The 26,750-nt window shown below is 44.8% G+C and overlaps 1 protein-coding gene across 1 annotated transcript in view; it reads right to left on the bottom strand.

Annotated features, from left to right (window-relative positions):
- Window positions 1–15,319, bottom strand: part of dve (SATB1_N and homeodomain domain-containing protein dve) — a 45,531-nt gene extending 30,212 nt beyond the window's left edge. Inside the window, exon 1 of the mRNA XM_017169743.3 lies at window positions 14,425–15,319. Coding sequence (XP_017025232.1) covers window positions 14,425–14,490 — 66 coding nt within the window. The 5' untranslated portion in view covers window positions 14,491–15,319. The remainder of the gene's footprint in view (window positions 1–14,424) is intronic.
- Window positions 15,320–26,750: the final 11,431 nt, after the last annotated feature.

Raw genomic sequence — 26,750 nt, 5'->3', positions numbered from 1 at the left:
GGGAAAGGGACGGCCGATGGGCATCAAGTTGGAGTCCGAAAACCTGTTCACAAAATACGCCGGACTTGGTATGCGATCAGTTTGAGCGATAGCCAGATCCAGACTCAACTCGCGGAAGAATTTCTGGCCAAATTACGAGCAGCTACCCGACTACGCGGACAGCGACATTTAATTATATTTCATTTCATTTTATTTTACTGCCGCTGCTGTTGTTGCTACTGCTGATGGTTCATCTTGGAGGGCTTTTTCGGTAATGCTCGCTGCACTCGACGCATTAATGATGACTTTGCCCTGAATTGCACAGGCCTACACTCAATAATAACAATAATCATAAAGGGGAGAAGCTGCGCAAGAACAGGCGAAGGCGAAGGCACAGGCAGAGGCAAATCGCCAATTGGCAATGGCAATGGCATGTCCAAAGTCGAGGAGCAGGTCCCTGGTCCCTGGTCATGTCCATGTCCCCATGCCTTGATTATGCGCGCGTTCCTTGCACATCCTCTCTCCCTGCAACGTCCTCATTATTTCTACTCGTCGGACATCAATTTGAGATCATTGCTACTGGTGCTACGGCTACTGGAAAGCCCAGCTCTGGAGCCCGGAAACTGGTACTGGCACTGGCACTGGCCCTGGTACTGGGCTCTTCTGGCACTGGGAAGAAGGTGTCGAGTGCTTGAAATGTTTTAAATACAAAAATTAATAAAGCTCTCTCGTGCTTACAATGTGTGTTGGCATTTTCCATTCTTTCAATTACCTGTCCAGACCATTCCCCCCTTGAAGTTGGTAGAGGGGATCTTGGAGCTGGGAGCAAATTATTAACTTAACACTTGAAGCCCACTTAAAACGATCGGGAGGGGAATAAAAAGTAGGAGTCTGCTATTTATTGCTTTTTAAATGCAGGATCTAGAGAGGGCGGCAATAAATGGTCTTAAAAGATTTTCGATTTCCAGTTTTAAGAGTGATTTTATGCGGATTTCGACTCAATATTTAATACAATTGTAAATGTTAACTCTTACTCATTCCACAAACAGCTTGGAATTTTCTCTAACCCCTCTCCCTGGCTAATCCTTTAAGTACACCAAGAAATGCCTTAACTACCTGCCTGCTCAGAACATTAACATTTCCAATAACCCAAAGGTGGTGGTGGATAATTTGATAGTGTTGCTGGCCATCGATCAAGGCACAGCTGACGACTTTCCTGGAGGCTCCGAGGAAGGAACCAGGAACCAAGAACCGTTAACGGAAGAGTAAGCTGCAGTGACAACCCCGCATGCGAGGCAAGTCTGTGTCCGTTTGTGTTGCTTTTTTAGGGCGACATCCTGGCCTATGTAGGTGCCCTTGCCAATGCCAAATGCCGAGTGCCGAATGCCGAATGCCAAATTACAATTTCAAGTTCAACATGCCGGGGCGGAATAATTTCCTCGACGGCAGCCCCTCCTCCTTTTTTGTCATCTTTATTCCTGTCCCTGCGACTCGTTCAACTGTGACTCTCTCTTGGCCGGACGGCTCTCTGCTAACTGTTTCACATGATCCTTTGTCCCGAGTTCCCATCCCCTGCGAGTCCGTGTTGCGCTTGAGGAATTCCCAGCTCGGCAAATTATTACCTACACACATGGCCCGGCGAGTGTGTGGGCTACTCCAATTATAAGTCAATTAAATAGGTTAAAAGTTAGAAATAAACAGGCTGAGAGGCAGGGAGGAAGCGGAATTAGGGGACACATTTTGTTACGGCCGAATGAGTGGGATACAATTTACGACAGGAGCTTCCCAGGCAGAGGATCCTCTGATCCTCTGGCTACCTGGGCTTCGCTTGAGAGGCAACCTCTAGCTCTTCTGCCTGATCTTATGCAATCGCCTGATATTTTATTATTATCAATCAATAAAAGAGACGACGTACCGCGCAGTCACTCCAATGCCGAGATTCATGCAAATTCTAAACTGATTCTCGCGGACAATTGGCCCATTGATCAATCATTTAAGCGACGCGAAGCGAACCAAGAGCAAAGCAATCAAGTGATCTGTGAGCCTAATCGACACCGAAAGAAACCGATGCACACTGTGTCCGTAGACCGGAGACCGGAGCTCGGAGGAGGTAGTGTAACCATCAAGTGGCAGCAAACGATTTTAATTCAATCGCACCAATTAGGCCAGAGCCGCAGGCGCCCCCGAAATGGTTCCTATATGCGCTCAATTAACTCAAATATCTCTAGATGTAAATAATCGCACTGCGGCTTGACAATTTGCGTCACAGTTCTCTCTGGCTGCGGGGGTTGGGGTGATGAGCTGGGAGCCATTGGTGCCGCTCTGGCCACTGTGGCCACTGGAGGCCGAGGAATGCTCGAAAGCAAAGTTCAACATTTCGTTCGCCTCGCTCACTAATCTGTCGGGGTCAATCGATGTTAAGTAGAATCACGAATACCAAATTAATTGATGCCGTTGATATGCGCAGCTCCCCAGTTTTCAGTGCTTCTGCAGCTCCAGCTTCCACTGTTCAGAGTTCTCTTTCTCTCTGGCTGATGATCCATCCATCCATCCATCCATCTCCAGTTCCAGTGGCAGTCCCCGCCCTTCGATTGCCATCGGAGATGTGTGTCAATCTGTGAGTGCGGCACCCATACGCGACCACTTCTAGCGAGTGTCAAACGCGTAAATAATACTCGGTTCATGTTTTGAATTAATTTTAATTGAGATTCATTTGTAAGCAATCAGTTAGATTGTTCTCAGCGAGCTCGGTTAGCTTACAGATTGGGCGCAGAAAGGCGCACGTTTCAAGTATCTGATGGATACACGGCATATCGAGATTCTTAGTTGTCTGTATCAGGATCATCACGGCATTTGTATCTCACAGAACTTGATCTTTATTTTGCATGAGAATCAAAGAAGTATAACTCTAATCTTTTCAATTATTTTATTACCTTGGCTAAGTTCTTTTAAGCCCGCTTCTTGCCCATAGAATTCCCATGCACAATTAAACCCTAATAACACCCCTAACCGCTCCCTTACTAAACGCTGTACTAAATGCCGTCTATCGCTCGATGGTTGTAATTAATAAGACACGCCAGCAATCATAATTGAAAACATGTCTCTTAGCGCCGAAAGCCTCGTAACAGCAACACGTTGCACCTTGCTGGGGGGGAGAGGGCAGGGGAAAGTGGAATGGGACCCTGTATCAAACAATCTTAAACTTAACAAGCCACAGAACACAACACACACACTCCCCCTACTTGCGGCGAACTGTCTTCCTCCTCCCTCCGCCAACCCATCGACGATTGTTTGACTTTGCAGCCGTGTTGCAAGCTGCAAACTGCACTTCATGAGCGACTCAGTGTGTGTGTGTGGTTGTGTCTATTAGCAAAGACAGCTAGGAAAATACCAGTTGCTGGTTGCAGGTTGCTACTTGCCACTTGCTGCCAGTTGCTGTGTTGCACGTGAGAGGCGAGTCGAGACGAGACGCGGCGCAGACGAGCGTAAGATAAACAATTGCCTCTCGGAAGGCAGCACAGCGGCCACAGCGGCCGGAACGTGCGGCCAGCCAAATGCAATTAAGCTAAAAATGTGAAAAATATCCCCCAGCAGTGCTGCTGCTGCCGAGGCCCTGGATAGACACATCCTCCTCATACTCCACCTCCTCCTCCTCCTCGGCCGCTCCACTCGCGGCAGCCATGTCTGCGCCCAGAAATGGTAGCCCCTCTCGATAAATAAAAATGTAAATTATGTCTGCTCCTCCGCTCTGCTCTAAATTGATAAAAGCTGCACGGCCGGGGCGTAGCTGCATCGGAAATGGTGGAGGTCGTACGGAATATAGAGTTTTAATTGGCGTTAGAGGATGTTCTGCGATAGAGAGTGGATTAATTGATGAGATAATTTGCGGCCAGAACGGAGGATGCGAAGGCAGAGAGTGGATATCGAAGTAAATGCTTGGATAAACAAAGATATATTAGCATGCTCTGGTTCTTAATTAAGATCTTTCCAAGGTAAATTTATGAAATTATAACTTACTTAATTACCAAAGAATATATAATTAAAAATAAAGATTTTAGTTGCAAAAAAATATAAAAATAATATTATTTCCTTCAAATAAAATCCAGGGATTATACGACCCTAAAATAAGCAAACTCAGTTAGGGATTTCAGCCCAAATCTTCCTTCCAAGTGACTTGACTCTTTCAGCTAATCCTGGGACGCTCTAATCCCGCCAAAGAAGCTAAACAAAGAGAGAACTAGACTCCGAAGATACCCATTTCAATTGCACAATTTGGACAGCTGTGCGCGAAGGCAGCCGAGCAGGACCCTTCGCATCTTCGCAGTCCTGCCGATCGTCCTTCCTGTAACTGCAGTTGCGTCGGCGTTCGCTTTGACATTCGCTGGCCCAGTGCAAGTGGCACCTTGAGGGGTCCTGTAAGCGAGGGCTGAACAGGAAGCGGCCTGAATTTCGGACGGGAACCGCTGATAGCCGAGAGCCCTACTTAGATAACAATTGCAGAAAGTGCATTCGCAATGTAAGTGCAGCCAAGACAGCTGAGCAGCAGTGCCACGCCGAGTGGAAAGGATGCCCCGGGCGCAGGGACGGCCAGGCCAGGATATGTGTCAAGGGCAGGCGCCAAGTCAGGGATGAAACGAAGCCAAGAAGAAGCGAAGACCAAGTAGAAGTCGCAGTCCTAAAAGAACCTACAGCTGTCGCAAGGTCCGCAGTCGGGGTCACACCCACCGGCCAGGACGACAATCAGCAATAAAACAGGACCAGCGAAAGGGAATTGCGACAGAAAACCGCAAGCCAAATTGACCGGAAGCTCTTATTAATTTGCTATTAGCCATAGACAGACAGGAAGTTAACTTAATTTGTGTGGCTTTGGCCTAAACAGACTGGACACGAAAAAAAAGCAGCAACAGAAAAACAAAACGTTTTCTAAACAGGATGTGACGAGAGCCTGTGAATGCGGTGAAAACTTCAAACAACAGAGCTGTCGCCCAGTCGAGTAGCTAAAAATGCAAGTGAGCTTTTACAGTTAGCCCTAACGAAGGCTGATTAGATCAGACGGGACAAAGGACATCCCTTGTCCCCCCAATCGAGGTCAATTAAAATGTTTGCTCCCATTGCGTTAGGTCACTTTTGCCCCCGCTTTCACTTTTTACAACAAACTCTTTGCCAAAGGCGAAAGGGATGCGGATGAGTAGGGGGAACTCCAGACTTAAGATCGCAGCCCCGCGATACACCAGAAAAAGAACAAAAGTCGTTAATGATAAGAGGCCAAATGACGTACAGCCCCTCTTCTCCACTCTCCTCTGTTTTTTTTTTTGCACACATGCCAAGGTTCACCTTGGACTCGAGTTGGAGTGGAAGTGTTCCCGTTTTTATTGCCACATCGAGACAGGAAGCACTCGGCATCAACTCGGCGCACAATGGGGGAAGACCTCTCTGTTTCTCCAGACAATTGCTGTTCCACAAATGAGGTGCGAGCTCTCGATGGCGAGATTATCATATCAGGGCACACATCGGATGCGGAGAGGCCGTGCAGAGCACCCTCGTTTGCGTAGGCAACAGCAGTGTCCTACTTCTGCGAGTCCTGCTCCAGTGCCAGCTCCAGCTCCTGTTTCTGTTTCTGTTCCTGCTGCTGCTACTGCTTCTGAAAGTGAAACCCGAGGTCTGACAGGAAGCGTGTGCCAAACTGTATTCTGTATTCTGGTTTTCTTAAGCAGCACGTGCTGCTGAGCCAGGAGATGAATGGAGAACAACACAACGCAACCCTCAGAAGCTGTGGCCAAAGGGATAAATTGTAGAGCTTAAGGATATCATGGAATGCTAACGGTATTACTTGAAAATATAACAATATAAATGAGAACTAAGAACAATTACTAATAAGGCTCTGGTTAACAGTAAATGCTATTATAAGGCAACAAAAATTTGTAACTAACAAATAAAGAATACAGAAGGATAAATATTTTAAAACAATTCAGGTGTTCTTCCAGTCCCCAGTTTTATATTTTTCACAACTCCACTTTATCATCTTTATAGAGTCAAACTTCCTGATCCCATAAAGTCAGCCTTGGGACCAGGGAAAGAGCATTTTCCAAACAGTTTTTACCCGCCCTCCGGCATTTGCGAATAATGATTTTATGACTTCGATGACAGTTCTCCGGCTGACGCCAAGTTTTGTTTGGTTAGATCGGCTTAATTATTCGTAGACAAATGGCCGTGGCCATTTGCAGCGAGGCAAGCGTAAAAAAACGTAAAAAAGTCAATTAAAAAAGAGGGGGGACAGGGGCCTAATGCGGCGGGTGACACAGGGAGTTGTTGGCATCGCGAACTGTCAGCGGACACGCGCCACCATGGAGTTGCAATTTCCGAGTTATGCGTGCGAAAATGTTGCATGGCCAAGTGGCAACTCCGGCTAACGCAAACGCTGGAGGATGGGAGGCTGGCAAATGGCGAGTGGAAACCACGGCACCTTCCTTGCTCCGTCTCCATCTCCGTCTGGCGTCGCTTTTAATGCTTTTCTTGGTGTGAATTAATTTTATTGCCTAATTGTCTCTCCACGCCACATGTTGGAACTATTAAGCGCATTTTAAACAGGCCCAACTATGTAAGTTTATGGGCCTGCGTGCCCCGCCCCCTTTTCCGAGGCCCTACCACTCGAACTTTACGAGTCCGCCCGCAGAAAAATGTGTTTTCCAAATATATTCACCTCTCTCGCCCCAAGGCAGTTTTTGGCGACACTTAGAATTGATATTTTTCTTGCTCTAAACGCTAGAATATGTCTTTATTTTTAAGCAGAAAACGATTTTCTAGGCCCAAAAATCGGCAAACAGGAAATGCTCTCTGGGAAATATAAGTATTTCGGGGAATCAGCAGCAGCGGAAGAAATTCTGAAAGGTGTATCTTTATGGTAAAAAGTTATTTGTTGTATTCGTTTGGCAGAAATGTTTGAAAATTTTTGGTTTTACGCTGAACTATGAAGCAGTTTAAATTTTAGTTTCGAGACTTTGTTGCAGTTTATGGGTTCAAGATCTTTATCTTTAAAAGTTTTAACTATTTGATTGCAATCTAAGGACTCTCCAGGATACCGTTTAGCGGTTTAGCGATCTCTTAAAGACTTTTTTTTCGTTAATTAGTGCTGCAGATACCGCTTTCATCCCAAAGATACGTATCTTTTGCATGGCCCTGGTATTATTTCAGCTGTTCCTGAAGTTGTCTAGGACCGCCATCGCTCGCCTGGTCCCTGGTCCCTGTCACCCTCACCTGTTTGCATTTCCATGGCAACGGGGATCGACCTCCCCTCCGCCAGTGTTTTCCTCTCGGCGAGCAAGCGTTTTTTATTAATTGCACGTGGGGGACCTTCGGTGGTTGTGTCTGTGTCTTCTAGCCGTTTTTTTTTTCTCTCTTTTTGTTGCCAGTTCCAGTTCCTATTCTGCCCTGCAGTTCCTGTTCCCTTCTGACCGGTAGTGCTGCTGCTGCTGTTGTTGTTTTTTTTTTTTTCTTTGCTGACTTTTCCTCAGCACTTCCCGCTCATTTTTTCCTTCTTGGCACAATGGGTTAACCCACACACACTCGCACAGTCGCACATCTGATCACTTCCCCGACTCGATTACGCTTCCGGTGGCCGCTTCCCTACTTCTTTTTAGTGCCAACGGATCCTGCAATCGAATGACACAATTTCTGTTTTGTCATCTGCCGGAGAACGCTTCCTCCGGCTATTGTCATTAGCCTCCTTTCTACACGAAATACACACATAGTGTAAAGGTATCTTCGCCTGATGATTATGGCAATTAGGTGAGCACTGCTCTGCTCGCTGCAAAGGCAAATCCATTGTCTGGCCGGGGCTCGGCGAACATAAATTATGGGATAATCCGACATAAGCGTATTTCCATGATCTGCTAGGGGCTCTCGGTGAGGGTTTTTATAGGAGACTGAATGAATGAATGGGAGAGTGAGCGAATGACTGGAGCAGTGATTGAGTGACTGACTGCCTGACAACTTCCTGCTGGCGGGGAGAGGCTATCCATACCCCTTCCCTCTAATTAGTGTCTTTGTAATTTGCTTGGCAGATTAGCTGACATTCACATTACCTGCCGTGCTATAACTGCAGCCACTAACATCGCTGGATTAGGTCTGGCTAACACGCAAAGTTTAGCCATCGCATCCCTCGTGTGGGGAACAAAATACGATGACACCGATAAGCGGCTACCGCCGTCTGACATGCGAGCTGCCAATCCCAGCTCACACCCCACGCCACCCACCACCCACTTTCCACCTGGTGGCTGGCGGCTTTCAATTTGCACAGGAATTGATTTGTTTTTTTGGGGTTAGTGTCAAGCACGCAAGCCGGGTCAACACTCAACTCTGACCCCCAAGGGATGCAGCTGGTCCGAACGAAAGAGAGAAGTGCCCATGAGGAAAATTCACACTGCCCCCATTTTTGTTTTATTATTTCCCTTCCTATTTTTTTGGTAATGCGATTGTCTTAATTGTGTGTCTAATCAATCAAATTCTGTTTACTTAAAACCGCGCACAGACACAACTCTCGAGGCTCGCGGCACCCACAAAATTGGGGGCGCTTCATTATGATAGCATTGGGAATTTATCGAATTCCGTTCCTGGGCTTGTGCGGCGGTTATCTTCCGAGGCGAACGCATAATTCCCAGAGACCCGTGCGATTAGATTAACCCGGCGACAGTGTCGCGGGGCATTTGATATAACGCTGGTCAGGCTTTGGCTTTGGGTTTCCAACTGTCCAGTCGAAAGGCCTCCGATAAATACAGGCAAACACACTAATTAAGGCGCTAGATTTTTAGATATACATGTACTATATATTTGAGGCCTTGTTCGCGGGGCATTGGAATTGTTGAAATTGATTAGATTTGGATAAAAGGCGGCTGGTCACCCAATATATAGATTAAAATTGGTTAATGATCGATTTATCGTCTTGGGGGTGACTTAATTGTGGCCCGCTTTACGACTATGATTATGAATTATGAAAATGTCATTCGATTTTAAAGAGCAACAAAGAAAATGAGGGTGGGAAAGGAAGAGGTGCATTTAAGGGAGACTGATAAGTGGATTAGGATGAAGATTAAGTTAAATGCTGATTAAAATTGTGACAGATTTATATGTTAATTTAGAATAGAGTTTAGAAATGTATTTAAGAAAGCAGGAATTTTAAAAATTCTAAGAAAATTCTATTTTCAAAAATGTAAAGCCGTGACTTTAAAAAAAATCTATGCATTTTTTAAAGTGTGTGCGAATGTGTTGTTTATTATCGTCTGCCCCTTTCCGATTCCGATTAAAATGCTGAATATGTAGACCGAGAAAGGTGGCTAGATTCCCGACTGATAAGTGGATTAGACGATCACAGTAGCCTGAGCGCGATCGCCAATAAATCGTTGGTAATTTGAATCGATTTGGGGCGAGCGGGGCAGCAATACGGGGGCCACAAGTAGTGCCAGTGGCTTATTTTCCCGCATTCTGCTTTGCGCTGCAAATTCAAACTAATCCCCTGTAAGATGTCCACACACACCGAGCATTTCCTCTCGCCATTAGCCATTAGCCAGCCAGCCAGCCAGCCAGGCACTTGGCGGGGACGGTGGCACACAGAGAGATGGGTGATCGCCACTTCCTGGGACACAAGCGCGCGATCCGCGGCCGTCGCTGTTAATGTGTGACTTTTGCTGTGTTTTTCAACGACATTAATTTTGTGTGTTGGATCTTAAGCCGGATTTAGGTAAGCAGCTCAGCGATCGTCGACGAGCAAGCAGCAGCGGCAGCAGCGTCGCATTAAAAACGCTTCCAGACGCTCCGGCCGCTCCAGCTTTGGTCACATTTTGTTGGGCCCGCTTAGGAAATATAATCCCTTTTGTCGATGCCAGGCATGATCGCCGCTTACTCACTGCGACGGCGATGGCGATGGCGAAGGCGACGGCTACAGCGATCACCTGTTCGGTATCGATATATACCCATACGCTCCGGTCCGTCTCGCGCTCTTTATAATGTGTCGCACATTAGTTAGCAGTTAATACTTTAAATAAGACGAGGTTACCGACATTTTGTCTGTGTTGGGCTTTAAAGAAATATGCTCGGAAGCCGATTGTCGCTGTGACTCGTAGAAATCGCCGGCTGCTGTGGCGGCTTATGATTTTCAACGGGGCGTATTAGTGATAACTAATAAATCTTCAGCGCCCCGAAAATACCTTCGTGTAAGCCCCGCCATCGTCATCGTGATCAGAACCAAAGTTTATAATCACAGAAACGCCTCAACTGTCTCTACAAGTTAAATATATATAAGAGCATCATGCGGCATATATATATATAGATACGATATTCATTTCATTTCCACTTGTCTCAACCCACTTGTCATAATTCTATAAACATTCGGAAATTTATGTCCGCCGGAGGAATACGGATTTGGCTGGTCTATATAAAAATAGTTGCGGAGGAGACGGGAACCGATTTCAGACAGTCTCGTATATCTACGGGGAACAAGCTAAATCCACTAATTAAGAATGAAAAAGGTGACAATGGGGGAGGCAACATTTGGAGATGAGTCTCGAAATGCGTAAATTGTATAAAATTCGATTCTGTTTTTCGTGTTTTGTCACAGTCCGTGCATTCCGATTAAGCTGAATGACAAATGCCCAAACAAATACAGAGAGGCATCGGATCCAGCCGCCCTACAAATTAATTACCCAAAAGTTGTCACTATCATTCGGAACTTTTCCTCTTTTTTTTCGGTTTCAGTTTCGGTTTCGGTTCTTGTACACGTATTCTTTTATCAGCTTTCGGTTCGCCTTAAGCTACAAAGCCTGAACCGCTTTTATCGCAATGTCTTACAAATCGTTTTATCAAGGTGTCATTAGCTGCGAGCCAACAACAACTGCCGAAAGGTGTTCTATGATAAGTGCAGAAAGGAAAACCTCAACAAGTCGAACACGTTTTGTTGATTATCTGAGGAGCCGCAGAGCGGAGGAGAGCGCTGGCTCTGGCGGCCTCTTTGAAAGCGATTCCGATTCCGGCCGGGGAATAGAAAACCAAAGACCGGAGAAACATGAGCACACACACACACGCAGGAAAACCGATCACAAAATATAGTAATAGTGGCAGGGAATTGATTTAAGGCCGCTCTGCAAGTGCCAAAATACTCGAAGTAATGAAGAAACTGACAACGTGTAATTAACTTAAAGCGTTTTTCGGTGTTTTGATATTCCTGCCGCTCCCTATGATCATCGAGTGCCTAGTACTCGGTGCTATCTCAGGTCCAGGGGCTCTTAGTTTGATTGAATCGAAGCTGTGAACTGAAGTCAGGTCTCAATCTGAAGCTGAATCTGAATCAGTAACTGAATCTGATGCTGAATCTGAATCTGACTCCGAATCCGAATCCGAATCAGAGGCCAAGTCCAGCGACTTATGATAATAATCATTATAAATTATTATAATCCAATCGGCTTTGAATAATTAATAAATACGAGATATTTGTTGTGGCTGAATATATATATATAACTATATATATATATCGCTCATACGCGAACTCAGCGAAGGCGCATAATCGGGCCGTAAAAAGCCGCTCAACTGACAGATCGGGGCGCGGGGCTGCTGAGAAAGCGTCGAATGAAATGCTAAAAATGTGTTACAATCAACCAGAGGCAGCTAAGGAGATCGGTATGGATTGGGAGGGGAACAGGCCTAAGCCCTGATAAATACGGGGCTGCCCGGCTAAAGAACTGAGAAAAAAAAAGAGGTGCTAGACCCCTAAGGAAGAAAAGAAAGCCAGAAGAAGTCAGAAGGCGGCCCTAACAACAGCCACAAAGATGACAAACAGTTTGGACATTTATGAGCGGCATTTAATGGACATTTGACTACCGGAATTTAACGAAACCGAAAACGTGGGAAGGGGCCCTGCCAGCTCCCTGCTCTCGCAGAAGAATGCATTTGATTGGGACTCCGACTCCGACTCCGACTCCGACTTTGATTCGATGCGCGACCGGATTAACCCCGATTATCATTAGTCTTGGTCGCAGATCGCTGGGGAAAAAGGCGGCCAAGGAAATGACTTTTCGATGATCATGGCGGTGAGCAGGAAGCAGCGGTGAAGAAGATTTCAATTAATAAATATTCCATTATCTAAGACCTCCCTTCTCCTGCCCCTAACACTTTCAGATTAGACAAAATCGAACCATTTATAATTTATAAGACGGCCTATCTGACTGACGAGGTGATCTAACCATGTGCGAAGAGCCAGAGACTCGCCGGGCATTATTATCTGTGTCCCGCGTTCGATTTCGATATTCTCCCCCCTCGAGAAAAAAAAACCCAAATAAAATTATCACAACAATAAAACTAAATGCTTTATAATTAGTTTGCAAACCCAAAGAAGTCACTCGGACACGCACAAGCACACACACAAGCACACACACCAGCCAGGCACGGATTTGCTATTGAAAATGATTTGTTATAGTTTACGAAAGAATTCACATTTATTTATACCCATTCTGGCCATACTGGTTTATTATCTGGCCGGGCCAACGGAGGACGCCGCCTCCCGACCAACTTACGCCGTCTTATCTTAATCCCATTCACTAAGCATATGCGTCGACACATAAAACTGTCAAAAAACAAATAGAACTGAAAAAAAAAGAAAACAAAAAAAAACCGAAAAGAGATGAAACGAATCGATCTAAAGCCGAACTATCGAATGCCCTCTAGCACAGGAATCGAAATTGGAATTAAGTGTTGTGAAATAGAATTAACTAAATTGTTCTCTAGAGAAAAATTAAACCTATATCGGTTGCGACTCTGCTTGAGTCACTCTTTCAATTATAGAAATTTCGAAATCGGCATTATCGAAAGGGGAAGACTTAGGCCCTCTCGAAGGGGTTTGAGAATATGAATAATAAATCTCAGGGGATCCATTTTGATTCCTTAGGTACACTTTAATCGTGGCTATATACTTTATATAGTATAATCTTCCGCTTGAAACTTGCGATTAGGCGCCCAGAGTATTCCCCCTGGCAAAAGGGTATTTGAAATTACTGGCATGCCAGCGGCTTTCGAGCTGTTTGTTTTCGAGAGCTTTTCGATTTGGCCCGCACTATAATTCTTGTGGCATGATTTCTCGGCCAAAAGACAATGGCGGCGGGTCCCCCAGTTATTGAGATTTGTTTAATATACAACACAGACATATTCGGAATCAAAGGGAAATAAGATCCATAAATTCTTGGATTAGTCACCCCCCTTCCGTGGCTTTTTTCGGGGTTTTGGGTAAGCGATTTCGAAGCGATATCAATGGGTTGAGCGAGCGGCGGTCTAGACCTCGGTGCCAGATAAATAATAATTACACTCACACAACATAATCAATTATGTCTGCTAATAAACCGACGGACGAACGCACACACACCCAGATATCTGGACATGTGTCCGAGGAGGGTATGGGTATGGGTATGGGTATCGGAGGTGGACTAATCACGCCAGCATGTTCATAATCAATTTTATCGCACTTATTTGGATTAATTGCGATATCGCTGACAGGGCAGAAGCGCTGGGGCTGCGATAAAAAGCGGCGCACAACGGTGACGCGCTGGCAAACCCCAAGCCCCAAAATGAGACATACTCTGCCCTATGGGGTAGTTACCCCTCTTCCAGTACCCAGAACTCCGTACCATTCCGATATCTAGGCTCGTCGTCACCGCCTTATGCCGAAATTACCAGCATTTGACAAAGTTCCGTCGGGATTATCTTATCTGGCTGGCAAAAGCTCTCCCTCCCGCTCCCTCATCACCGGAGAAGTCAGTCTGGTTTGGGGATCGGCTTTACAATGCAATTAGCGGCCGAACAAGGCAGGGCAGGGCTTATCGCAACACCGATCTCAAAAATCTCGGCCGATAAGGATTATCTTAATCTGCATAAATAGCGAAACGAGCGCATATCTACACCCAGGGCCTTATCACCATCGCTGGGCCATATGTTTGCCTTCAACTGATTCACTCGGGATCGGGGTTTGGGGAGTTACCGCACACAGCTGCGGTCAAAAACTAATGGCACGTTGTTTGCGAAATATTAGAAAGTCTACGTTTTATTTAGTTAATCTTTAGAATGTTTCTATCTGTAGTCTTTCGCTTTAAAAACATTAAATATATAATTCAAAAATCTGAAAAAATGTATGATAGCAAGTTAAGTACATGGGTTATTATCCCTTAAAACCTAAAAAAAATACTCTTAATTAACCGTTAAAAAAAAAAAACAAGATATTATAATTTCCTTAAAGCTTTCTCCTTCACTATCTTCTTAACCGTAACTGTGTGACATGGTCGATCTCTGACTAATGGCTGTAAAGTGCCGCCGGCAAAGCGGAGCAGATCTCACTACTCAGAGGGGTTGGATTTTTTTTTTTTTTTTGGATGGGGATCCAGAGATCGTAACTATATAACTGTGTGGAGAACTCACCTGCTGGCCGGCGTTGGCCGCCACCCAGGCCTCGGCGAAGGTCTCCATGGCGCTCTGGAAGTCCATCTCGCTGGCAATTCAAAGTTCTAATCACTGACTCGACAGTTGGCGTATTTCGTTCTTTTATGGCCAGATGCAAGCGCTTTGGCATTAATTGCAATTCGGGATGGTTCGCTGTGATTTATTTGATTTACTTGCAATTTGCGACCGCGATAAGGAAGGGAGCTCTCCCGCTCGATTTTGGTTTCAATGATTTTTCCCCTTCTATTTATATATTATTTTCTTGTATTTTTGTTTTGTGTTTTCTGGACGCAAATTAGACACACGCACACACACTCGCGCAAACGCACACACGCTGAGGTAAAGGTAAAGGTAAAACGCGCGTTTTCTGTTGGAACGGTGACGGATTCGATGACGCCAGTTGCAGTTGCCTCTGTACAAGTCCAAATAGGTGTTGTTGGGGGCGACGCGACATCATTAGTGCCATGAAATCGGGCTGATCGCGTCGCTGCGTCACCAGGACTAGCAGCGTGTCCAATCCGCGGCAATGGCAACAAAGGTTCCGGCACATCCAGCGAAGCGTTCAGGCTAGCTCTGAGCTGGCTATGTGGCTTTGTGGCTTGCAGAGTCCTTTGGCTTTGCCCTAATAGATCGATCTCCTCCTGGCTCAATGGAATCTCCTTGCAGGTGGGAACTGATTGGTGACTAAGAGCGGACGCGTCAAGACCTCTCACAGTGAAGAGTTCAGCTCAGCTAGTTTAGAGCTGGCTGTATGGGTGTGTGGCATGCAGAGTCCTTTGGCTTTGCCCTAATAGATCTCCTCCTGGTTCACTTGAATCTTCTCGCAGGTGGTGACTAACTGGTGACTGAGAGCGGACGCGTCAACCTCTCGCAGCACAAGTTGGGAGACAACTGACGGCATTCTTTCGGCGTCCAGTCGATTGTGCCGGTGCCGGCACTCGGGCTCGTTCTCGGTTACGGTCTCAACTCAACCCCCTTCAATTTCCGCTGGCTGTTGGTGTGCGTGAGAGAAAAATGGAGAGCTGCTCTCTGGCAGTATATGAAGGTGCGTCTGTGTGGGTGTCTGAAATTGTTAAGAGGTGGTGCGAAATAGTAGTAGATAAGCTTAGTGATAGCAGACTATACACTCCTGCCACAATTATACGACATCCTGAAAGTTTGAGTGTCGACCCTCGTAGGAAAATCGGGAAGCATACTACAACAAAATCAAGTATGTGGAATTGAAGCTTAATGAATTCCACTTAAAATCTTATTTTCTTATCTCAGATTGCATCTCGCGTTTTAAATAGCGTTAAAAAAAAAACCACAATAGCCAGATTTTCTTCCCAAAACATTGCGTATCCGCCTCTGAAACTGCGTTTAGAAAAATTAAGTGGAACCTTACGCAAATCTCTCCAATAGTGCAGAAACCTTCAGATTTTAAGAAGAATTCATTAAGTTTGAATTTTGCATACTTTATTTTGGTTGTAAGTGTATTTCGATCATCTTAAAAACCTTATACGCAGTTTTATCCCCAAACAAATCGGCCAACAGTATACGATTTTTGTATGCTATCTTTATTGCCTTTTAAAAAAATTGTATCTTAAAGATACTTTATCTCAAAATGAAGTAGCAGAAAAGGGATTCAAAAAGGTAGTAGCGCAATAGTAGTAAAAATACTACGAAATTCCATACTGCTGAGCGAGGCAAGCAAATGGAAGTGCTTGTGTGCGTTGGTGTGCGACCAAAACAAAGCACACACACAGGAGCAGTGAGCGTGGAGAGAGAAGCGTTTTCGGAGAGCCAGAGAGCAGCTCTCTTTCTCACGCACACATACATAGATATGAAAACCTGTTCCGGCGCAGAATTGCACTTGTCGTCGTCGCTCTCTGCCTTCGCCCCAAAACCCCCCATGCCACCTTATGCCTTGGCTGCGCGTTTTCTTTTATTTTTTGTGCGCTGTGGCGAAACTCAATGGATTTGCTGCAAATTCGGGTGGAATTATGCCACACACACAGGGCAACGAACAGCAGCACACACACACGCATCCCTACACCGTGTAGAGTGGGCGTGGGCGTCGGCTAAGCAGGTGCGAGTGCGAGCGGTGCGGCAACAGGGTATTCGGGTATTCGGGATGAAAGAGTAAATCGTGCTTATTCCCCCCGAGGCGGGGGAGTGGCAACACCCACTCGGCACTTGGCACCTCCGTCAACGGTGAATGGCGACGGCCTTCGGTTGGCACTCGGCAAATAGCGCACGAAGTGGATTTTGTAGAGCCGTGGGGATGAAGGAGGAGGATGTGGCTTCCCCCGGAAGACAGGAGATAAGAGCGCAGATAATGCGCGCGCATTACATGTGATTAGGTGTCCGTCCGGGCGACAGGATTTAGCCAACCGCGTTCGAGTAACTGGTAAATAGGGTTTTCTATGTACAGCGCTGCGAGGAGAACAGTAGGAGGAAAAAATCCAAAGTGGGTGGAGTTGCAGGGAGGTAATACATAATGATCTCGGGATCTGGTATTCATGTGGGAAAGAAGTGTATACTCCTTATGAATCCTCCATTATCTATAAAGTAAGTTAAAAACGATGCAAAACCGATTAAACAAAAACATTCTATCCAAAAAACGAAGGATACTAATATCCTTTTAAAATCCTATATTCCCAAAACAATACATAACATAAAAAACCCCAAAACTCATGTTAGATTATCCTTGAAATAATCATGATTTTATCCCATTTCTTTTCAGAATTTCCTTTTTCCCCCACTTCCCCAATGCGCAAGCTCTCCCCTTCTCCCACTCACGTGCTCTTTCTCCCTCGCTCACCTATAGCGCTTTCCCTCGCTCGGCTGCTCTCTCGCACTTACACACACACACACAACACACACTGGCCCAACTGGCTCTCTCTCTGTCGCTCCAATGGCCTCGTGCCAGAGCGAGATAGCATCGAAAAAATTAGAGCAAAGAGAGATGAGCAAAGCGTAAACCAGGCGAAAAACGCCAAAGAATACAAGATACGAAAAAAAAGAGGAAAACACGAAACGAAATCAACATAAAAAGCGCCGGCAAACCAGTTCGGGATAGACTCCGCCCCCGTGGCTCGCTGATTGGCTAAGCGAGCGCTTTGCCCCGGCGACTTCATCTTGTTCTTATTTCCTATATTCTTTTTCCCGTTGCTCCGAGACTGCGGTTTTATCGCCTCCCACCCCAGTTCTCCTTCTTACCCCCTCCTACAGTCCTTCCCAGTCCTTTATGGCTCTCCCTCTGCTTCCGACGTTGCCGTTATTTGCGGAGCTTTACGAAATTTCGGGGCTCAACATCTTTTGCTGCTCTTGGCATTTTAGATAGAAACCCGCACACACACACACACACAGTCAACTTGGCACACAGGGGCATCCTTTTATGTGGCACACAAATACATTTCCATGTGGCATGTAATTCCAGGTCCTGAATAGGGAAACTTAATTAATTCCCCAGCATAAGTCAAGTTAATAACCCAACTGCCAAGTAAGTAAAGGAATGCTCAGATAGTATAGGATATTTAACTTAAAAATGTTGCAATATTTAAAAAGCAAAACTCTTAGCTAATCTCCAATGTTTTTGTTTTAGTTAAATGGTTTATAGTGTCGGAAATGACTGCTTTACTAAATAAAATCATAATACTCCTTAAAAAAAAACTGAATGTTTAAATTCTTTGCATGGATATTTATCCCTATTTTGATATAATAATTTTGTTGACAAATCAAAATTTATAAATATCATAAATAAGTCAAAAAAGCAATGGATTCAATTCAATTAAAACACATTTTATACATTTAAAAGGTTTAGATTTAAAGTAGTAATCATAAGAATATCTAATATATATAATTTTTATCTTTGAAAACAAATTTTAACTTATATTTGTTTCACCCAGTTTATTATTTCTCCTATATGTACCTATGTATTTACTTAACTTTTTAGCCTACACCTTTCTTTCTTATACAATATAAATTATATTATATTAGTGAATGTTGTTTATTTCCTTAACTTTCTACTGATTGTTTAATACTTTGTTTCTAAAGAATTCTCCTTATGGGTTTTTCGCCTTTTATGAGTAAACACATTCCGAATTTCCGGTTCGATGACATCTTTTGGGCCACCGAGCGCGCTGCAAAATTTTCCAACGGGCCCCAAAAATAAACCCATGTGTCTGAGTGAGTGGCCGCCCATTCTTCGAACGTAAATTATATTTACTGTTAGCCAACTCATCATAAACTCCCGCCTCCCCCACAGCCACTCACTCGCATCCTGTGCTGGCCACATTGTGCGGCAAAATATTAAAATAAGCAAGAACGCGACATTGCCGGGCTAAAAAAGACCTGCACATGCTGGGCGTGTGCCGTTGTATTTGTGGGGGGGGTGGGATATATGTAGGTGGTGGGGAAGGTGGAAAAGCAAAAGATCTCCTCTCGGAACGCGGAAAATCAATAATTCTATTAAAGCTTGAGTTTGGCGCTTGGCGAATGCCGTGTGCTCTGGGTTCAGTTTGAACTTTTGAATATTTTCGACGCGCCCTACACTGACAGAAAAATTGTAATTTTGTGATTTGAGAATATATTCTCTCCAGTATAAATGGCTATAAAGCTAACTTTTTAATATTTGCTTTGACCCCAATATCTTTCCAAAAACACTGAAATGGAACGAGCTGGAAAAGACTTTTATGAAAACTATATTGTTTTTCTATTTTATTTTTAAATACTTTTATTAATATAAAAAATGATAAACTATAAAGGAATTCCATTTCATAAGAAATTCTGCTGGTATTCCTATTTTTTCAACAGTTCCGACCAGACTGTGTGGCGCTATAACGTGTGGGCAAGTGATTCAACTTTAAGCGTTTGGCGGGCTTCATCAGGGTTGACGAGGGAATGAGGACTGGGGGGCTCGAGAATGGACAGTGGGTCGGTTTTGGCCCCTTCCTGTTACCGCTATTACGGAATGTGCTGGCCATCAGCCGCGCTAAGAGCCCTCGTTGCCGTCATTGCCCCATCAACATCATCGCAGCCATCATCCGGACACTGGCACAAGCGGGGACACGGATACGGACACGGGCACGGGCAGGGAGACGGATGCTGTAACTACCCGTCATCAGCATCATCAGCCACCAGCAACCCCATACCCGAGCACAAGCATCCTTCGGTGTCATTGTCGGCGTAATGACAAAAGGACATTCATTAAGTTTTTGATTTCTGATTTTATTGTTGATTAAACGCATCGCAGCCCCTTTTTTTCAGCGCCCGTGGCCGGGGTTGGGTAATGCCGAGAAGGATACAGTGTCCTGGCTGGCATTGTCCCGTCTCTATCTCCCAGCTCTCGGCTCTGAGCATTGAGCACTTCCGGCGAGAGCGTCAACTTGACATTTCCGCTTCGCTCCGCGTTGCTGGGGCGTCTTTATTTGGGTGGTCCTGCTGCCAGCCACGCTGCCTGGCTTATCAGCCCACTTGAGCACTCAAGGATACGCCCGACAGCCAGCAGCCAGGCCATCGTCCCCACATAGGACTTATGTACAGAAGTATTTACAGGCGCAGGCTGGCTGCTGGCCAACCAATTCGAATGCCCGATTAGGGAGCTTCGGTATTATCCTGCAGCCAGGATGTGTGTGCCACTGGAGTGCTGCCATTCGCCTGGCTCAAGTATCGACGTCCTGCGAGCCCGGAGCTGGGGGCTGGGATAACCACGGCTGGCGGTGCCATTGGAGCTCTTCAGCTAGAGCTCCGTGGCAATGCGCCTGCGCCAATTTAGGGTTTTCCTTTATTTTTTCCCCCAATATACTTGTATATATTCTCCCTGCGGATATTGTACATATACATATGTATGAGCCAAGCCCCTTATGTAGGCGATTATGTAGTTTCAAGTGCTATTTACTCGCCTGAACCAAACGTAGGGATTTGGCAGCCAAGAGAATGAAGTAAAAAGATTTGGGAAAACTAAGTAGCAGCTAAAAAGTAATTACGTTATTTAGTAGAACCTTTCTTATCATTATGGTCCTTAATTTAATTTAAAGGAAAGATAACAAAATAATTAATTCTAATATTAAATGGGTAAGCCTTTGCTATATAAAAATGTAGTTTAAAATATAGTTGTAAACCTTCAATAAATTTCAATGAGCCCTCAGGCGAAATATTTAAAGATAAATCTATTAAAAACCATTTAAAGTTTGTGAATGAGTTACCATTTCATTTTTCATATACATAGCTCTCTTTTCCGAGAAAGTACACACCAAGACGTTCGATTAAGATGAAAAACAATCAGAGTGTCAAACAATCAAATCATGTTCCTTATCATCCACACATTTGGAGTTGGGAAGAGCACACACAGGGGAAGACCCTTTTTTCGATTACAGATGTAGTGCTCTGTCAAAGTTGTACTTAAATTACAGCTTAAGATATTCTCATTCATATAAAACTGATCCCTCATCCATACTCTAACCGATTTACGTAAACTTTCAGACTAACCTTGGCCCGGGAAACGCACTTCAATTAGTTAAAGAAGTGGCGCGGAGTGAGACATTAGCCAAACAATGTACGGGCTTTGTTGGACCAGTCGCACCTCATGATTAAATGGAATAACCACAGTTACCACTTCAAGTAATTGAAGGAGGGGTGGAGGTGGGTGGTGATGCACCCACACCCCAGGCTCGTTCTAGTGACACGGGTAAGCGTGTTGCGATCGGCAAAACTTCCACTTGAAAGCCTTAATTGATTTAACTGATACCAGCACCCCCGCCCGACTCAGACTCAAACTGAAACTGAAACTCAAACTCAAATCAATAGATAAATTCGATGACACTGTATCTGTAGCTGTTGCTGTATCTGTATCTGGCGAATCGGATGTGGCTGCGTGATTGACGGCATCTTCAAAAGCTCGCTGCGAACACGATATCGATTTGTAAATTTCGCCGTCGATAAGGAGCTCGACTTTGGTGGCTTGACAATGAAACCCAGAGATCGGAGACCAAAATGGAGTCGCCGGAGTGTCCACAAGTCGGCAAATTGTTTTCCCCCTTTGTGGATGCCGCCAAACATCGTTTGACGAGTGTGTGTTTGCTTATCGCGATCGATAGACCGATAGGCAATCGATATCGGCCTTGTTTGCCTGTTGTCTTTGCTGTCTTTGATGCTTGACATTGTCCCCTCGATTCGCCGCTCGGACAAATCCCTAATTAAAAAGATACTCAGATACTCAGATACTTGATATCTGCGCCGCTTATCGCCCATGCAAATATTGACCCCTGGCCTTAGCCAAAAGAGCGGTCGTGGCCCGTTGACCCGGCCTCCTCTCCGGTTGCCATGTGCCAGTCTCTCCGGGCAACACTTGACTTTGTTTACCCTGTCATCGAGGTCTCGGTCCCGTCTGCGAGTCCGCAAAAAAAAAGAAGACAAAGACCGAGTGCCACACCCACCTTTACCGGGCTGGGGACCTTGCGTGATTTGCTCGCCGTATTTGCTCATTTCAGTAATGGTTTATTTTTAAATGGTCCACAAAAGTAAGGCAAATAAACACATGGAGGAAGGCATTACAAAGTGCTTCCAATGTGGAATTTCTAAAGGTTTTTAAAGGCTATAAACATTGTTTAATTTTAGGATTCTAAATCTAAACAGTATGATAAATTTCTATATAATATTCGAAAAATATTAAAATAAATAATTCGTTTCGGTTTTAATGCTATTTGAAATGTTAAAAACCATTTCTGGTATAAATAAAAAATGCCACCATACTCTCTGAACTCATTTAAAGTTGTTCCGTAAAACTAAGACTCCATCCCGAGACCCCCAATTTAAGGCTTTCATTGAGAGTTTACCACAATTTTGTAGTTTCGCAAATTTCATCAATGGGCCGGCAGAAAATGTGGTTAAACTATAGAACGGACTCAACTCAATTTCAGAATTTCAAACATTTTCCGCTAAAAGCAACTCATTTTGGCGACGAGGGAGCCAGAGGCCAGGCAGTGCCTGGCGCTGGCTGACCAAAGGATAGTTTGATATGACCACATAATTAAATTAATTGCATGCAGAGCTCGGTGAAAGGGGACTTTGTGTGGGATGTAGATGCTGATGCGGATGCAGGATGTGGAGAGATGGGGGATGGTAAATATTGGTTAAAAACGGAGAGCCGGCTCGTGTTCGTGGCCTAAACAAACACCGGTCTCTCGCGGGGTAGAAAATCGAAAATCAAACAAACAAATCACTCGCTTTGATCGCTGGAAATTCGAATTCCGTTTGGAGTACTGCACTCTCGAGGGGCTTATCTGCGAATGGGAATCTTTTAGAGGCTATACAGTCAGTACTCCGAGACACCTACTATACCTACTTACCGTACTGCCCCGGAATGCTCCTCCTAGCCGGGATCGATAAGTTCATTTGGTTTTGCGATTTGATTAATGTTGACTTAAGAACGATTCTGTTTGCTCAGCCATTGTGTTCAGCTGTTCCGCTCTGATTAATTTGAGGCGATAAAGCTTAATTGGATTTCGCTTAGATAACTCACCTGAACAGCTCGCCGTTAGATTTCCCCCGATAGACGTCCGATCGATCGCCTCGAGTGCTGTTCAAAATCGCGGCTAATCAGAAATCAGAGTCGTCATCGTAAACAGTCGTCTTGAAGGTTCTAAAAGGTTCAAGTTGCTAAGCAAGTTAGCCAGTTATTATTATTAGCTAGTGTGAGTATCTTACCCCAGGGGGAAGGGGAAATAGCCGCTATCTCCCGCAAACAGAGAGAGCTGCGAACTGCTACCGCAACCTTAAGTCCAAACACTCCAACTAAGATGTCCACTTAAGTGAAATAAATTTCTACTTATGCGCAACATTTCATCGAATGCCAAGAATCCTCCGAGGCAGGAAGGGTGGCCATGCAATATACACTTATACTTATGCTCGCAATCCTCCTAAAAGGCAATAAAGTTTATCATGCAATTAAGAACGAATTACGCTGCTAATAGAATAATTAATGCAATTTCCCACAACATTAGGCACGAGCACACAGACCCAGGAGGCGGTACGAGCAAAAGGCAACAGAAAGAGCCCAGTGCAAAATCAAGATGAGAAACTCTCTATCGGACTCACCATCCATCGCAACCCCATCCCCATTCCAGAGCCCACACCCTCTCAGTTACCCGGGGCTCAGTGACAACTGTCGACGTGGGCCGGGAATGTTTTCGTGCGGCTGCGAAACCCCAAGAACTAAGCCATTCCAAATGGGGTTTATGTGCGTGATCTGTGGGCTCAGAGGGAGAGAGGAACAGGACTGGGTATTGCCAATTGCTGGGCCAAATTCTAAGCGTACAGTGGAAATCTCAATTAACAAGCTTATAGTTAACGGAAGCACTTAAATGGTTCACTGGTTCTGAAAGAACTGTTGAAATCTTGTAAGATAAATGCTAAATAATATTTCTTAATTATAGTTTTAGTGGAAATAAAAATGAAATTGCCATAAACTTGGCACAATAATAAATATCAATGGGAAAAGGAATGTTATGGTTAGAGAAGAGATCAAAAGATAGTTCCTTGTATTCAATGAATTCTTTCTTTCCGACTTAAGTTACCTTAAAATTTCGTAAACTGAAACCAATATCCTTTTACCACTGTACCCATGTGTGCTGTTCAAGCGGCAATCCTTGCTATTTTTATTTCTGCCTGAAGCCGCAGGCAAAACGCAGCCATGAGTGAGTCCTGCCTGATGCCTGTTCCCAGCTCTCAGTTCCAGTTCCAGTTGCCATTCAGCAGTCGCTGCTCTGTGAAGCTTTCTGCTCCTTTGCCGCCAGACTGGCAAAGTGTTTTGTGGCTGTGCCGCACTAATGAAAATGTCAAGTAAATTCCTGCTTTTGGACGGAAACTGCTGCTGCTGCCACACCGCTGCGACACGATGCTTCTGCCCGATATCGAGTCAACTATCTCTCCCTGGGATGGCTTTTTATGGGATCCTGGGCGGAGTTGGGTGGCAAATGCATTTTCGTGCCGGCTTCAAGTTAGCTTCCGCTTCATGTCCCGCGCGTTGATGGCAATTGTGTTTGGCTTTGCTAACCCCTCTCCCATTATAAAGGCAATGAAAAGTGATGAGGCAGAAATCAGAATGAGAAACAGTGGGTAATATTATTTGCACTGCCAACCCATTTCATCCCACACAAACACACACACACACAGATATACTGATTTTTTGAGCAGTTTTCAGTTTTCAGCTTTCAGTTTTCAGCTCTCGGGTCTGCCTGAATTTATCTACGGTGGAAATTGCATGTCAACCGGAAAGTAGTTGTCAAGATTGTTAAGTCCTTATTTCTTTCACAGTCTGCTCTGGGCTAATAGCTGGAGGTACAGGTAAAGGTGTCCTGGCAACGCATCCACCGAGGCTTCTTAAGCAGTTTTTGGGTAAAGGAAACAGCTTCCGCTCCCTCCAAGGACTTTGTTCGGTTGAAACCCGTGTTCTTCTTCCCCGAGCAACGTGCAAATTTAGTTTTACATTTTATATTCCTTTATGGGAAAAGTTCCTCATCAACCCGACTGCTTACAGTGGGCAACAAAATGAAAATATCATCAAGTTGTACCCACAACTTCTACAATTCTGCCGGCGAACCACGGTAAAGAAGCTTTCAGACGTCTTAGAATTTTAAATGCAAATACTCAATGAAAGCGAGGCGAAACTACAAGCATACATGGAGTTTTACCCAAAAGATTTATTTTGTGGTCTCTCTCCCCAGTCCCAGTCCCAGGACCTCTTTCTCTTTCTAATGTATAAGAAGGACTATTTCCTTTCAGATTGGTTTATTCACAGCGGCGGCTAATTAAGTGCGTTGCCTAAAAGTATGCAACAAAAGAAACTAGCAGAGGGAGGGATCTCTTGTGATAACGAACCCTAATCTCTGCACAGACATCTTAGCGCTGTCAACTCGATTGTCGCGCCGAAAGGCTGAGTCACACCCCCTCCACGGCCTCTTACGCCCTTCTTATATAATTACGCCTAAATCCCTTCTACGCGACGGGCATATTTCACGCTACTTTGTGTCTTTGTGCCGCTCCGCGGCGTAGAAATTTATGAAAATTTGATTAATCTTATCAAGATGCTCTGGAGCAAGTCAGTCAATCAAAGGGTTCTCGAGCAAAAATGAATTATCAACGATTTTTGTCCTGCCTTGCTCTGGCTGCTGCCTTTGAGCTAATTGAGTTACCGGGGAGTGTTCTTCTCCGGAGTAAGTAAGTGAAGCACTCGCACACAGTTTGTGCTCCATTTGACCCAACTTTCCCGGCTTTCTAGTCGCAAAGTCGGCTTACAATCTACGGCCAATTCCGGGGGCTTTGCCGCCTTTAAACATATTCATAAGGTAATTTGTCTGGGCCATGGCCGAGGCCCTTGATAAGGAGCAATTGATACAAATACGTATTAGTATATATTTTTTATTTGACCAAGCATCGACTTATGGCGAACACAACATCCTTTCAACCTAAGCTGCTTGTATCAATAAAAATTCGATTATACGCACACATGGCCAGTCGTCGTCGGACCCTTGCAACGATTTATCATTGTGTTGACTTTATCGGCCCGGGCACACATAAAAAAGAGAAAAGTGAGTGCTCGGACTTATAGTTGAGGAGCAGCATCCCCTTCCTCTGCACGCATCACGCATACGCCTAGTTGGCTCGACCATATCAGCTTAGTCTGTCCGGGGACGATGCTGCTTTCCCTGTAGCTTTTTCATATTTTTATAAATATTTTAAGCATCCCGGCGGGGGGAAGGGAAATCTGCAGCATTCAAGTAGCTTATCAGTCTCGCATGTGAGCTTTACTTGTTTCCCTTTTTATTTATTTTTGGAGAGTGGTCGTCCCGTAAGCGTATCAAGTATCAAATGCCAAACAAGTCAACAAATTGGCCAAATCTTTTGTTGCAGTTGTCGTCTCCGTAAGCTGTCCAACTTTTAGACCTCTGAACCCCCTTCGATGTCTGACCAGTTAAGTACTCGCTGCTGTGTTTTCGTATTCCGCCAGCGTAATCGACTTCGATTTCGCTAAAGTTTTGCGGTGACTCCTTTGGCAGGACACTCGCCGCAGCGAAGGATGGGGACAGTGGGGCTTAATTGCTTATATAATTGTTGGCATTAAGTGATTTCTTGTTTATTTCACAGTTGGCTGCATTTGAATTTAATTGAAATTAGAAGGCGGCCGCAAGAAGGGGTGACTGCGAATGGTATTAACTTGGGCCTTTAGTTAAACAAATATATTTAGTGGGGCTCTGATTTAAGCTCAGCATTTTCTGGACATTTTCTGCATATTTTTTCATCAATCAACCAGGAATTAAGAGCAC

The sequence above is a fragment of the Drosophila kikkawai genome, chromosome 2R (assembly GCF_030179895.1).
Source record: "Drosophila kikkawai strain 14028-0561.14 chromosome 2R, DkikHiC1v2, whole genome shotgun sequence".
NCBI classification, from domain to species: Eukaryota; Metazoa; Arthropoda; class Insecta; order Diptera; family Drosophilidae; genus Drosophila; species Drosophila kikkawai.
The sequence above is the reverse complement of the archived record's forward strand: the minus strand, read 5'-3'. Positions and strand labels throughout refer to the sequence as shown.